The sequence below is a fragment of the Hippopotamus amphibius genome, chromosome 1 (genome assembly GCF_030028045.1).
Source record: "Hippopotamus amphibius kiboko isolate mHipAmp2 chromosome 1, mHipAmp2.hap2, whole genome shotgun sequence".
NCBI lineage: Eukaryota > Metazoa > Chordata > Mammalia > Artiodactyla > Hippopotamidae > Hippopotamus > Hippopotamus amphibius.
Genome location: NC_080186.1, coordinates 70,594,565 through 70,610,829, shown reverse-complemented (window position 1 = coordinate 70,610,829; position 16,265 = coordinate 70,594,565). Strand labels below are relative to the sequence as shown.

General features: G+C 32.1%; 1 protein-coding gene across 1 annotated transcript in view; it reads right to left on the bottom strand.

Moving 5' to 3' along the window:
* The window catches only part of LRRIQ3 (leucine rich repeats and IQ motif containing 3), a 188,210-nt gene that overhangs the window by 55,756 nt on the left and 116,189 nt on the right, over positions 1 to 16,265 (bottom strand). The window contains exon 5 of the mRNA XM_057696915.1: positions 5,331 to 5,439. Coding sequence (XP_057552898.1) covers positions 5,331 to 5,439 — 109 coding nt within the window. The remainder of the gene's footprint in view (positions 1 to 5,330; positions 5,440 to 16,265) is intronic.

Sequence of the window (16,265 nt, the reverse complement as noted above, 5' to 3'; positions counted from 1 at the left end):
AAACCACTGAAAATAAGATTTGGCTCTACAAAAAGGTAAACAAAATTGACAAATCTTTATTTAGAAAGACTAAGGAAAAAGAAGATATAAGGATCAAATAACTAAAATCAGAAATCAAAGGGGATGTTACTACAATTTTACAAAAATAAAAAATATTATAAAAGATTACTGTAAACAATTGTATTCAAATAAATTGGATAACAGATGAAATGGTCAAATTCCTATAAACATGCACCTACCAACACTGAATCATGAAGAAACAGAAACTCTAAATAGATCTATAATTCATAAGGAGGTTGAATCAGTAATCAAAAACTTCCCAACCTTTTCCCAAAGAAAACCGAAAACCAGATGGCTCCACTAGTGAAGAAGAATGAACAACAATCCTCAAACTCTTCCAAAAAACTGAAGAGAAAGGATTATCTCCTAACTCCTATGAGGTTACATTAGCTTGATACCAAACACAGACAAAGAAACTATAAGAAATGAAAACGAATATCCCTTATGAATACTGATGCAAGAATCCTCAACAAAATACTAGAAAATTCAATTAAACAGCATATTAAAAATGTTAACACAGCAAGACCAAGTGGGATTTATTTCTGGAATGAAAAAATGGTATGATATAAGAAAATCAATGTAATACATATTAACAGAATGCAGAGGAAAAAACACAATTATCTCAATCAATTCAGGAAAAAATTGGCAAAATTCAACACCCTTTGATGATCAAAACACTCAACAAACAGGGAATAAAAGGAAACTATTTCAACATAATAAAGGTCATCTAAGGAAAAAAACACAGCTAACATCATATGTAATGTAAAACACTGAAAAATTTTCCTCTAAGATCAGGAATATGACAAAGATGCCCACTTTTGCCATTTGTATTTAATATAGTGCTGGAGGTCCCAGCCAGAGCATTTAGGCAAGGAAATGAATTAAAAGACATGCAAATTGGCAAGGAAGAAATGAAATTATCTCTCTTCACAGAGGACATGACCTTACATACAGAAAACCCTAAAGATTTACACAAACACACACACACACCCCACATGCACAAAATCCTGTCAGAATTAATAGACACATTTAGCAAAATTACAGGATACAAAGCTAACACACAAATAGCATTTGTGTTTCTATACATTAACAATGAGAAATACAAAAACAATTAAGAAAACAATTCCATTTGTAATAGTATCAAGAAGGCTAAAATACATAGAATAAACTTAACCAAGGAGGTGAGCAACTTGTACACTGAAACTTTAATGTATTGCTGAAAGAAATTAAATAAAATGGAAAGATATCCTGTGTTTATGAACTTGAAGACTTAATATTGTTAAGCTACTATTCAAAGTAATTTTCCAATTCAATGCAATCCCTATCAAAATCCAGTTGTTCTCACACATGCAATCCCATTTTAAAACTTACTACAAAGCTTAGGTAATCAAAACAGTGTGGCCCTGATATAAAGACAGACATATAGATCAATGGAACAGAATAAGAGCCCAGATGTAAACTCCTATATGTATGGTCAAATGTCTTTCAACATGGGTATTAAAACCATTCAGTGGGGAAAGGACAACCTTTTCAACAAGATGTTGGGAAAACTGCACTCCATATGCAAAATAAAAGTGAGGTGGGTCCCTTACTTTGCACCCTATACAAAAATTAACCCCAGATGAATCAACAATATAAGAACTAAAACTTATTATAAAACTCTTAGAGGAAAACACAGGGCAAAAAGCTTCATGACATTGGATTTTGCAATGATTTCTTGGTTATAACACCAAAAATACATACAACACACACAAAAAAACAAATACCCTGGACTTCATCAAAATTTAAAATTTGTGCATCTAAAGTAAAAAGGCAACCCACAAAATGGGAGAAAATATTTGCAAGTCATATATCTGATAAGGAATTGATATCCAGAATATACAAAACATCATACATCTTAACAACAAATATCAAACAATCCAATTAGGAAATGAGCAAATGATGTGAACAGACATTTTTCCAAAGATATACAAATAATAGATAAGCACAGTAAAAGATGCTCAACATCACTAATGATTACAGAAATGCAAATCAAAACCACAATGAGATATGACCTCACAACCACTAGGATGGCTACTACCACTACAATAATAACAACAACAACAGAAAATAACAAGTGTTGGTCAGGATGTGGAGAAATTGGAATTCTTGTGCACTATTATTGAGAATGTAGACAGGTATAGCCACTGTGGAAAAAAGTATAGTAGTTCCTCAAAAAAATAAAAATAAAATCATCATGTGATCCAGAAATTCCACCTCTGGGTATACACCAAATACCCATGTTCATAGAAGCATTATTCACAATAGCTAAAATGTAGAAGCAACCCAAGTGTCAATCGACCAATGAATGGATAAAAATGTGGTATCTACTTATAATGGAATAATATTCAATCTTAAACAGAAAAAACACATACATTACAATGTGGATGAACTTTAAAGACATTATGCTAACTAAAATAAGCCAGTCACAAAAGGACAAATATTATATAATTCCACTTTTTGAGACACCCTTAGTAATCATACTCATAATAATTCTAGACACAGAAAGTAGAATGGTGATTTCCAAGAGCTGAGAGGAGGCAAGAATTGGGAGTTAGTGTTTAATGGGTATAGTTTCAATTGAAAGAGATGAAAAGGTTCCTCAAATGGATAGTCATGATGGTTGTACAACAATATAAATATGCTTATGTACAGTTAAGGTGGTTAAAATGGTACATTCTGTATTATATATATTCACCATAAAAATAATACAAGAGAAATATTGATACATGAGGGTTATAAATTTTCAGATTGAAAAGCCACAATAAATTGAATTGAAAGAAAATCTACACAAGCAAACAAACAAACATCTGAGGCAAATCACTGTGAAATTGAAGAACACCTGGTACAAAGATAAAACACTAAAAGTTTCTAGTCAGAAGAGAAAAATAACTAACAGAAGTTCACACACATCAGACTGAGAACTAAATGGCAATGAACTTCTCAAAGGTAATACTGGAAGCTAGAGGACAATAAAGCAATTCTGAGACAATTCTGAAGGTTCTACACAGTCAAATCATTAATCAAGCATAAATGTAGCATAAAGACATGTTTAGGCTTTCAAGGCTTTAAAAAATTTACCTCCTGTATATAATTTCTCAGTAAACTAAGGGAGAAAGCACTGCATTAACATAAGAAAATAAACCAATAAAGAACAAGATATAGAATCCTGGAAACAAGGGTCACAACACAGCATAGAGACAAATGAATTCTCAGGATCACAGGTGAAATGATGTACCAAGATGACAGCTGTTAAGAACAAGTTTATAGGGCTTTCCTGGTAGCACAGTGGTTAAGAATCTGCCTGTCAATGCAGGGGACATGGGTTCGAGCCCTGGCCTGGGAAGATGCCACATGCTGCAGAGCAACTAAGCCTGTGCACCACAACTACTGAGCCTGAGCTCTAGAGCCCATGAGCTACAACTAATGAGCCCACATGCCACAATTACTGAAGCCCATGCACTTAGAGCCTGTGTTCCACAACAACAGAAGCCACCACAATGAGAAGCCTGCACACCATAATGAACAGTGGCCCCCGCAACTAGAGAAAGCCTGCGTGCAGTAATGAAGACCCAACACATAAATAAAAATAAATAAATAAATATAAAATAAATTTTTTTAATAAAAAGAATGAGTTCAGAAAGCAAGCAGTCCTGATTGAATCAGCAAATTAAGGGCTCAAGCAGAAGTATCTTGAAAATATATACATGTGGGTGTGCTTGGTGATAGTGGAGGTTTGACTCTTACGAGGTTTCCAAACAAGTTTTTAGAAAACACTATAAGAAAACAAACATAGCTTAATATATTGGGTGACTCAGCTTGAGTAGTTTTTACATAGCCATAATAAATAAAATATTAAATATTAATTAACCCCCAGGCAGTGATAATATAATTCTATTGGGAGAAAAGAACAGGGGATATGTTAAGAGTGTGTACTAGGGACGATTTACAAGGTAATTAAACCTCTACCTTTCACAGTAGAAATTGTATATAATATCTAAAATGGAAAAAGAAAATTTAGCAGAATAAGTATACTACTTAAAAATATAAAAGTAAGTAATAGAAGAGTCATTAAAAATTATTAAATGATTATTGCCTTGGGGGAGCAAGAAGAGTGAGTGGGGAGGTATGGAGCATGGGACTACTATTTTTCTTTCATTTTATTTTGGTTTTATAAACCTAGGAGTTAAATAATTGGATTAAAATAAAATTACTTTTAAATAAAAGATGCAGAGCTTTAGGAAATACATAAAGTACATGAACCTCATAGAAAAGTGATGAAATAACAAACAAAGCCACTGACAAATGAGGATCTGGTACAGTTCAACCAGCTCACATACACAGAAGAAAAAAAATCAATAAGGATAAAGACACCACCATGAGTTTTTAAAAAGAAAAAAATTTGAATATTTCAGAATTAAAAGGATGGAGGGAGGGAAAAATGGGGATCTGCTGTTTAAAGATTATAAATCTTCAGTTACACAAGATGGAAAAGTCCCAGAGATCCGCTGTACAACACTATGCCTATAGCTAACAGCACTGTATTGTGCACTTAAAAATGTTAAGGGGTAGGCCTCATGCTAACTATTCTACCACAGTAATTTTTAAAAGGTTTAAGAGAAACCTTGAGAAAAGCTATAAGACCTTCACATTATTTTACAAAACTGATTTTATGATTTTTCTGTGAAAGACAGAGGTGAAGAAAAGAATGTCACCTGATCATAACACATTGTATCAGAAGAAATTCTGCAAAAACAAAATAAAAACAAGTACACATATGAGGACCAAAATTTTATTAACAATAAGATAAAAATATTTTCGTGTAACAAAAAAGTAATTACCTTCAAATCCTGAAGGACATTTAATATCATTTTAAATGAAATAATTTATATTAATTAATCTGATACTTGACAGATTTCCTGAAGGAGGTACCATGTTGACACAGCCATATAGTAACAAAACTATCATTTCAATATGGTTCTTGCTAATACTTATTTCTCTTAATTCCCAACTTCTATTCAAAATCAGGTCCTTCATATCCATGAAACAACTTTCTGAATATATATATATTTATAAAATAGTGAATGAGATGAATATTTTATTTATGAGTCTCAACATATATTTCATGGAGTCGTATTTACAGTCAAAATTAACATGCCCAATGTCTCATGATTTTAATTACTCTTCATCAAAATATGCTCATTAAATATCTAAAAATTCATATAACTAACCTTTTTGAATGTGATGTCTTGGTTTTCTTGTTTCTAATTCATGTAAAGTAGAAGAAACACGTTTTCTCTGTTCACTAGAATATTTTAAATCAACAGGAGAATGTATATTCTGTGGAAACAAAATAAAAACAATGACAACAATGATAATATCTTATATATGTTTTAGAGTTGTCAAAGAACTCTCACATGTATTATAATACATTATCATGATTTATGTTTATTTAGAAAACAACAGCAAAACCTGTGAGGTAGGCAGAGTTAAGAAAAGATAAAAAGAGTTCCATTATATACGATTCTGATAAATTGTCTTTCTATTAATAGTTAATGATATACTTTGGACAATGCTCTAAGGGAGACTGAGGGGAAGGGGGACCTGTCAGGAGAGTGCCATGACAAAAAGAATCAGGGGGGAGGAGAAATAAGGAATAAACAAAGGGAAGCAAGATAATGTTGCCCAGAAAGCCTGAAGGAACAGTCAGAGTAAGAAAGGAGGGACAAAATTGTTTCATGGAATGCTAAAAGATAGTAAATTAGGAAGAAATAAATGGGGCCAGAATTATCACAAGTCTTAGCAGTATGAATGGATCAGATATACGTGGAAAGAATAATAAGCAGAATATTGACATGGAGTTTTGTGGAAAGCAGAGTCACTATCAGATGCAAGTTAATCAATGTCTGTAAACTGGTTGGGGATGTTTTAATAATTGATACTCTGTTCTCTTTCTCTCTCTTCACAGACCACTCAGGATTGGTACAGAGGAATCAGGTCATCAGGAACCTAAGCTCTCTCAAAATGTATCATCTCTTTCTCACTTCATCATCTACATGGCTTCTAGCCTCAAGATTTACTCATGAGCCAAGATAGCTACTAGAGCACCGAACACCATGTCTATATTTCAGTCAGCAAAATGGAGGAAAGGATAAAATGGCAAAAGGGCACAGGCCATGTGTCTTAAGGATTTTTCCCAGAAGTCCTTCCAATAATTTCTGTGCATATGTCACTGGTCTCCCACAGCTAAAAAGGAAAGGGTAAGAAATGCAGCCTTTTTGCTAGGTACTTTACTTCCTGGAGTAAAATGGCCGTCTGTTACCAAGAAAGAAGAGAAGGACAGATATTTGTAGGCAACTAACAGACTGCTACAGAAAAAATAAATCAGAATCTTGGGAAGGGACATATGTTTGTATTTGGAAAAACCTTCCCAGGATATTATGGTTTCCTTGATGAGAACCACTGATTTAAATTCTGAAGATTCACAAATATATATCCTCAGAGAGATCTCTTTTCTGAGATGTTTGGTTCTGTATATTTGTTTATGGAATATTTGTACAGTGCTTATCATTTACCATTATTTTAAGCTCTTTATCTATATTAATTTATGTAACACTCATAACCACCATGAGCTGTGCTCTTTTTCCCTGGAAAATCTCACAGACACAACACACTCAAGAGATTTGAAGTCATAGCTTTCCTCTCAACCTATTAATACCTATTTCTAGTCCTGGTGAATAGCATTAACTTCATCCAAGAGGAGAAAAGTCACATAAGTTCTCTAACATGTGATAGCTGATAGAATTTTTAAATAGATAATTTTTTTCATATTTCCCCTGCTTTTACTGTCCACTTGTCCAAACCTCCTTTACTCTACAATTTAGAAGAAACACTTGGATATGTGTCCTAGTCCCCTGTATTTACGATTTTATGCCTAAATTCCTGCACCATATAATACAGATATATTTAATTAAATATCCTTGAGTTTCTTTTATCTTTTAAATTTTATATGTAATGTCCTCTAATTTATTTTTTGAAAACATGGTCTCTATGCAGTGACTCATTGTGCAAGGATTTTTTAATGTTTATGATAGGTACTAGGTATTATCTGGCCCTGGAATGAATCAGTTTTTATTCTTCTCTAAAAAATCCTTCACTAATAATTCTTATACAACACACTTCTATTCTCCTTATGAAAAAATAATGAAAGTAGAATGAAAGGATGTGTTCAGCAATTCTGTTTCCACTAGTACTTATTCCTTTACTCGCCTGAAAGAAAAAGGAAAAATTTTATAAGGTATGTATCTATCTGTCAAATATGAGTATCCAAACTCTATCACAAATAAAGTTAATTTGCAGAATCATGAAATTTAAAGCCCCCATGTCAAATCAATAGCTAGTTAGTTCCTTTTAGAAACATATTTTCTTTAGTTTGGCCACTTATCCTTTTTCATATACTATCCATGTATCATTGTTTAAAATAATTTTCCCTTCCTTGGCTTTTATATAAGAAGAATCCATGACAAAAGGTGCATATGTGATAGTGAAACAAATCTTAGAAAGATGATCAGAGGGTCTAAAGCCCTGAATGAGCTGAGGCTTATACAAGCTGCCAATAAATAAAATGGGATTCTTGTTCTATATATATATATATTTTTCATATATATATATATATATATATATATGAAAAAAAACCAGAAAGAATGTGCCTACTTATTGATTGATCTTCGAACTCACAGAGAAAACAAGTTATGATATTACTGGAGATAATCTAATAAATATCCTGTTTTCAATAACAGAAAGGATAGTCTATTAACTAAAGTGTCTTAAACTTAATACTGGTCTTCAACAATTTAGGAAAATATTTTAAGCATTTTTGGTAGCATTTAAAAAAGAAATAATCACCAAGGAGCAGTATATATTGAAAACAAACTACATCAGATATAATTTTATTTTCAACAGGGTCAGAATTAATTTAGGTGCAAATATCCTTGATATATGATCAACCTGCATTTCAGCAACATGTTTGATAAACACTTTCACTGCTTATGGAAAGACAATATAATTAAGTAGAGATTAGAGATGTTGAGTTATCACATGGAAAAGAATAAGGATTAATAAAATGATGCCAATCTGAAGGGAGATCTCTAATGTCATGATATGTGGACATATTCTTAGCCATGTGCTGATCAATATTTATATGAAGGATGCGAATAAAAATATAAACAAAATGCTTATCAAATTTTCAAATGAGGTGGTAAAAGAACAAAATCAGTTAATATAAGACATTTAAAAGATTATCAATAGATTGGAGTAATGGGTCAAATTGAATAGATGACTTTTAGTAGGAATAAATATTACAGTTGGGAAAAATGCATTTAATCACTACAATAATATGATTTAAAAACATGAATGATAAAATAAAATATTTTAGTTAAATCAAAGTCCATTGTGTGATGACTTTATGCTGTATTAAGCATTCCATCTAGAATGAGGGAAATGACAGTCTTACCATATTCATTTCTGATCAGAACCATACCTGAAGCACTATGTCATGTCAGGGCAACATATTTTCAAATGATTATCGATAACCTGGAACATGAAAAGAAAGGAGCCTATCTACTGAATTATTTTTAAAGTAAGCCCTACGTAAATAAGCCACGTATAAATCTAGTGTAGAAAAGAGGTAACAGAGAGATCCGGACTTCTCACATCCTCCAACTGTGATCTTCCTCATCTTGTAAAATGATATCATTCTCTTATTCAAACCATAAAAACTTAGAATTCCATCTCTATTTTATCCTTTTTCTGAAACACTTTATCTAAATCATCAGCAATTCTTGGCAATTCTATCTCCTAAATCTATTTCAAATCTGTTCACTTCTCTCTGTTTTCACTTTATTTCTCTAGTGTAAGCTATAATCATCCCTTCCAAATAGATACAGCTTCCCATTGGTCTCTGCCTTAACCCTGGCTCTTACAAGATATATTTACATTTGTCAAAAGGTAAATATAATCATGTTTCTCTTTAGCTTTGAAATCCCATAATGGCTGTCCAAGGTGCTCAGTCCTTATTATGAGGTACAAAAGCCCAGCAAAATATGGCCCTTGACTACACAATCAAACTCATTTTGTGCTACTCAACATTGTTCATTATACTCCTGCCACACTGGATTTAAGTCAGTCCCTTGAACCCAACTCAACAAAAACAAGCTACCGCACACTTCAGATCCTTGTGTAAGTTCTTCCCTCTGCCTAGAACACTCTCCTTCTTATACTCTGCATGGCTAGCTTCTTATCCTTTAGGTCTTAATTTTAAGTGTTATCTCTTCAGAAAAAAAACATTCTGTGACAATCCTATGAGAAGTAGGCATCCTCTTATTATTCTCTGTCTCACCACCTTATTTAATTCATAACATTTAACCAAACTTTATTTGTTTACAAGGGTTATATCTTGTTTGTTTTTTGTTTTTTCCTTAGAATCTAGTCCACAAGGGACTAAAGACTTTGCTTATCTTGTTTACTCAAAGCCAAGAATGGCACCTGGAACTCAGCATATACTCGATAATTATTTGTTACACGTTGAATGAATAGTACCAAAGAGAAGTGCTAGAAGGAATGAGTGGAGGTTTAGGAACTTTGGCTAATATAATGTAATACAATATAATATAAACTCCATTTTTTTTGGAAAGCTTCTAACAACCAGACATAATTTTTTTTTTTTTTAAAGTGAAAGCAAGTTTATTCAGATAGATACACACTACATAGACAGAGTTTAGGCCATCTCAGAAGGTGAGAGATGGCCCCGAAATATGGGGTGGTTAGTTTTTATGGGCTGGGTAATTTCATAGGCTAAAGAGTAGGAGGATTATTCCAACTATTTTGGGGAAGGGGGGTGGTGATCTCCAAGAGTTGGCCTTTTATGGTCAGTCTCAGAACTGTCATGGCGCCTGTGGGTGTGTCATTTAGCATATGCTAATGTATTACAATGAGCGTATAATAAGGCTCAAGATGTCCTGGAAGTCAAATCTTATGCCATTTTGGCCCAAATAGGTCCTGACCACTTTTTTTTTTTTTAATGTTTATTTATTATTTATTTGGGCTGCATTGGGAACCAGACATAATTTTAAAATAAATTCCTAGCTTACATCTTTTAAAGGACTCCACCCCAAGTAACACTTTTCAATATTCTGTTCTTTCATTCCTGAAATTTTTCATATTCTATGGTTACTCCAAAGCATTTCATTAAGCAAACCCTTTGCAATTCTCCTGTCTCCTTTTTCTTTATCATGTACATCAACATAGATTCTCTACATTTTCTAAAATATCTTTTACTTTATCATTTCTCAATATGCTACCCACAATAAAACATACACATAACCATCTGGTAGGAATAATTATATATTTATTCAGGTACATCTCTATCTACCTATTCTGTTGATTCCTCATCACAATAAGCCAGAGAACCAAAATGACAATGAAAGAGCTCTTCTTTGATGGTACTGAGTGGAGAAGCTAAGAAAAAATCATCTATAAGAGGTATAGAAATAGGGAGAGATAATCTGTATATGACTAAATCTCATTCAATCCTAATGAGAAAAAAAATTCTTAAAGTGCTACTGAAAACTGGAATAGATTAACTGAGGATCTATGGATGGAGCTTCCTGTAATCAACAAACTGAACAAGTACATGGTTGTAAAATATCAGATGGATGACTATACTAGATATTTAATTCCCCCAATAGAAATGATAATTTATCATTTAAATATTGAGGAATGGTGACAGTGGTAACATTTTCCTCAATCTTCTTTCTACACCAAGGGTAAATATGTTATGCTATCTCTGAAAATCAAGATTCATTTTCAAAACTTAGTGGTTTGAGTTTCTAAACTTAGCCTAATTAGAATTCTGAAGATTGTTGGTTTTGTTTTCACATTATATATTATGCAAATCGGAGTCCTTTGACTTTAAAGGAAATTATAAGTCTTTGATCAAAGCCGATTGTTAACAGAGACTCACTGTTATGTTATCTATTTACCCATATACTATCTATACTATCCTATACCAGAGCAAGCATTTGCTTTGTCTATATTACATATTATTCATTGTAAGTAGCCTCCATTTCAAGGATGACTCCAAAAACCTCTTTAGGATCACAGCCAAGACACCAGCCCCTTCGTATCCTACCCCATTTATTATTGTTGTTGTTTCTGTTGCCTTTCCTCTTCTCAGCCAAGACATCATCTTAAAAAGCGTTAATATAGATCTTAGGCTTTCTATAAAATACTCAAGGAATATGCTGAAACCCAAACTAAAAACAGTTGGATTTTTTTGTCTGAATGAAAACCGTTAGCTCTAGTGTTTGGTTACACAGCCTCTGGTTAATTTAGCAAGCAAAGCCTTCACCCAGAGGGTAGGCTAAAGCATAGTGATCCATGTATTACAAAGTCCACTTGATCTCTGCTTTCAAGAATAAGTGCAAGTTAACAGGAAAAACCATGAGGAAGGGGCACGATTTAAGATAAAAGTTTTATGAGAAAACGTTACTTATTAAGATATTCCCCTTTAAGCAACTGGTGGGTTTAACAGATAGTTGAAAAATTGCTTCTACCTTCTATTTGATCCCAATCTTACTTTACCTTACTTAACAAAGGAGACTAGAAGTGAAGTGATAATACTCTTGATATATGGGGAAGAGAATTCACAAAGGATGACCTGGATAAACAAATACATGAGAAACCTAGTAGATATAGAAAGAAATGTGGCATTTCTCTTCTATACAAAAAGTAGCCACAGGAACTGAGGATGGCTGAAATTTTATTTTGTTGCAATTGTCCAGTTAAAGAACATATGGAGAAAAAGCATCATAGGAAGATATGCTCCCTCAGTTTAAGAATGATTAAAGTCTAAGGTCTATCCTTACCAAGATTAGAGGTCCCAATGAGTAAATCATTAAGGCCCACTCTCTGTCTGCTATAAAAGACTGGTAACATAGTAACTGCTTGGTAGTAGTAGCTGTCAAACCCAGTAAAAAGAGATGCTGCAAACTTCCAGAGTTTAGAGTAAGTTACAATTTCAACTTTGGAGAACACAATGGTAGTTCATGAAAAATAATAATTGATACTAGGTAGAGTAAGGAAAGTAAAGGGTGTGAGGAAATTTCAGAGTATACAGGGTTTTTTTTTTTTAATGTTTATTTGAAAAATCTCTCCAGAAATATATTTGATTAATTACTATTTACATGACAATGCAAATCTATTTATTATCCTTTTTTTAAAATAAATTTTACATTGTCTAATAGCCAACATATTATATAGCAATAATTGAAAATAATTCTATATCTGGTTTACCTAAAGATCATATTTTAAAAAGCACATAACTCTACATAATCAATATCATTTTGTTCATAACTTTCAAGCATTTATTGTGTTCTACCTTATATAACAGTTAAGTACATTTTTTATCCCTAGAAGAAATTATTCTCTCTGAGGACTTGGGGCCATGGTTTATTTATCTCCATATCCCTGCACCACTTTGACTGGATTCTTCAATCTCTATTGCAGTATCAACTCACAAATAACAAAAAAGAATTGAGACATTTGATTAGTTTTTTCAACAAATATGTATTGAGTGCCAGCTATATCTATGGCACCAGGCAAGGCATAGGTACAAAGTTATTATTTTGTGAATATTAAACTCTATACTTCTCAAAATATGGCATAATTTAATGATTAATCCTCTATATAGTGTGGAAAATATGAAAAGCAAGATAAAGACATTGAAAGTGAGAAAAACATAGTAGAAAGCACAGGCTGAAAGCTAAACACATTCCTGATAAAAGTCTGCATTTTATTAAACCTCAAGTATTAACTTAAATGATTAAAATAATATTTAGTAAATTATTTAGTAAATAAATAATTTTTAAATCTAACCATTTTGAAGTGAAAGTGACATATTATGTATTAGTAATGTAAGTTAATACTGCGTTAAGTCATCCCTAAGTGAGACCACTCACATGCTGGTGTAAAATTTAATGATGGGCAACAAATACAATTTTCTAGGGGGAAAAAAAAAACCTTTTTTCCCTTAGTAAAATATATAGTTCAAGAGTGTATATTTCTAGGTATATCTGAACAATGTTTATATTTATGAAAAGAGGAGAAAAGAACAAAGAGACTGACAATATTTTATGATGTTTAGATTGTTCTCTAACCTATACAACTTAAGCAAATCTAGCATTTTAGAAAGTTTATGTTTTAAATTGGTTTAGAATCTAAGGGGGGGTTTATATTTACCATAAAGAAAATATCTCAATAAATTAACATAGCAGCCATATATATAATTGTGTTTCTAAAGTACAGCACATTGTAACCAACTTAAATATGCTTTATAAATACATATTGGTAAATTATTAAATTGATTCAATAACAATTACTTAGATAATATTTTCTAAAACTGAAGATTTAGCCTTCTGCAACTGGGAATAATATACTCATCTGGGGAGTTCAGAATATTTGTAAATGTTCCTTCATACAAGCTTTTATTACTATATTAAGGACTAAAACAGCTGTTTCAAATGCAGTATAATTATACTTCTTCCCTCTGAATGATACATCTATCTCAGGAACTGTTTTGAGCAAAAAGTGGGTTACATAATAGGCGGATTATATAATATATATGCATACATATGTGTATGTGCATAAAATAGTATACATACGCTTAGGAGATAGATAAATAGAGAGGCTCAATAAAGTGCTTTAATTGACTCTGAGTTGCCAGCCTACAAGTTCTACAGCCTCAGTGTAAATCTCAAATCTGTCCAACTTTACAATGTATTCAGCACAGCTTCCTAAACAGCCTCAGCCCTACTGTTCTTATTGGAAATATTTCAGCCATGATCTGAATGTTTATTAGTTACACAAAGTCCAACATTCCTGTAGCTGGATAAAATGATTCAAAACTGTAGTTGCCAAAACTTTCAAATGCAAACAGGCTTATTTTCAGTTCTTAAGCTAATAAAGTAGGTATTGTCAGAATCCTTATATTTTGTTAAACAGAAACTTAAATATAAAGAAACTCCTGCAATTTACTTTGAGTCTCCACAGGCTTTCTAGGTGGATATAATCAGCAAAACCCATGCTTAGATCGAATATCTCTAAAAATATCTTAAATAGATCAGAGAGTAGCAATGTGATTCAATAATTAATATTTTCCAAGTTATGGTACCTAAATTTGTTTTGAGAAAATTCAGTCCTGTCAATTCCGAGATAAGTCATAATACAGAAATCTTTGTCATTCAGCACTTAGACCAATATTAAAAAACATTGAATTAGCTACTCTCTCTTACCTTGAACAAATAAGAATTCATTTTAAGTAAGTCGTAAAGAAGGGTCATTTTATTAATTTTATTATCTTTTTATTATAAAAGATGGACAGCTTGAAAGTTTTGCATTAGCAGTCTTTGCAAAACAAACTTTTTATGCTGGTACATTACACTGGATTTAAAAATGGTAATATTAGCTTTCTGGTATGAGGAAGTAAATAATTTCATGAACATTTTTATGCAAGTTCCAAATTGTTAAAATATGCTGGCTTGGATGAATTATTAAGTGTATTTCTCTTTTCAACTTTACACTTATCTTGTGTGTACAGCTGATATCCCTAGCGTCCAATCAGAGACAGATTTTCATCCTGTTGTCCAGGGAATGATGGGCACTATTCCTTTTGACACTGATGAGAGTGTCATCCAGCCCACTTCAGTGAAAATTGACCCATATTTTTTTTTTACCCTGAAGAAAAATACAGTAATAAAGTTTAAAGATGGAAAAAAAATACAGTTAAACTCTTGAGGTGTACCATTAGTTAACGACAGTCAGCAAACATTATATTTTGCCTTGAGGACAGTGAGCTCCAGATTTGCTTTTAGGTGCTCGTGAATTCTAATAATCATGGCTTTCCATATGATAGCAAGAAACCTAAAAATCTGAATGATAGGTTTTTCACATTTCAATGAACGCAAAACTTAAAACTAAAAAGGAAAGGCATAATTTAAAAATATTCTTCTACCTCTACTCTCCCCTAAGATGTTTCTTACAAAATGACTATATACATTTCCTATAAATATTTAGTAGTTAAAAATATACATGATTTCTCACAAAAAGACTATGCACCAATTTAAAAACGTGGATCTTGTATAAAACTCTAATGGTGTCTCTGAACTCGCATTTTCAAAAATATATCATCATTCCTAAGATTTCTGGGGAAAAATGACTTGGCATAGTAAGTCAGATCAATTGCCCCTAAATCAGATATTCTACCTCTAATAGCAGCAAAAAGAAACGCTGTGAACAGTTAAGGCTATCCAGCAAAACATTTTCATTTACTTTAATAACCCATTAATGATACACTATTAATTAATTTATCTATATAATTTAGTTTATATCATTGGCTTATAGCATTTCCGGAAGAATGAGTTTTATTATAATTACCACAGTATGGTAATCCCTTTTCCTGCTCTATCTTTGAAAGGTGTTCTAAGTTCTAATGTAACAGGCTCATCAAGAAAATCTGTTTTATTTACATAGTTCATAACTTTGTCAGATTCTTTTGAACTCTATATTTTACTTTTAACTTGCATTTTATTTTAATCTACCTTCTTTCAATCATAACCTTAATTCTTCCTGCCCACATACAAAGATTTCAATGATAACAGGATTCTATTAACTACTCTTTTCATACTAGCACAGTGGATTAATATTTTCCGAGAATATACTACAATAACTCCATGAGTTATAAATTATGACTCAAAAATATAAGTAGTGTTTGAATTATATTTCTTGTAAATGCAATGAATAGTATTTTAAATCAGTAAATATTTGTTGAGTGCCTCCTATGTGTATATCACTGTTCTAGGTAAAAGGTTTCAAAACAAATAAATTACTTGCCATAAAGTGGCTTATATTCCTAGAGTAAAGATATTCACACAAAACAGTCACCTTCGAAGGAAGTATGGTATAAATAAATTTAAACAGAAATATACATACGAAAAATACTAGTAACAATATTCCAACTAAGAGAAACTAATTTCCTCTAACATTAAAGCAGAAGAAATCTGTGTTCTGGGCTATATCAGGGACTTTAATCCTTTAATTTTATACTACTAGCT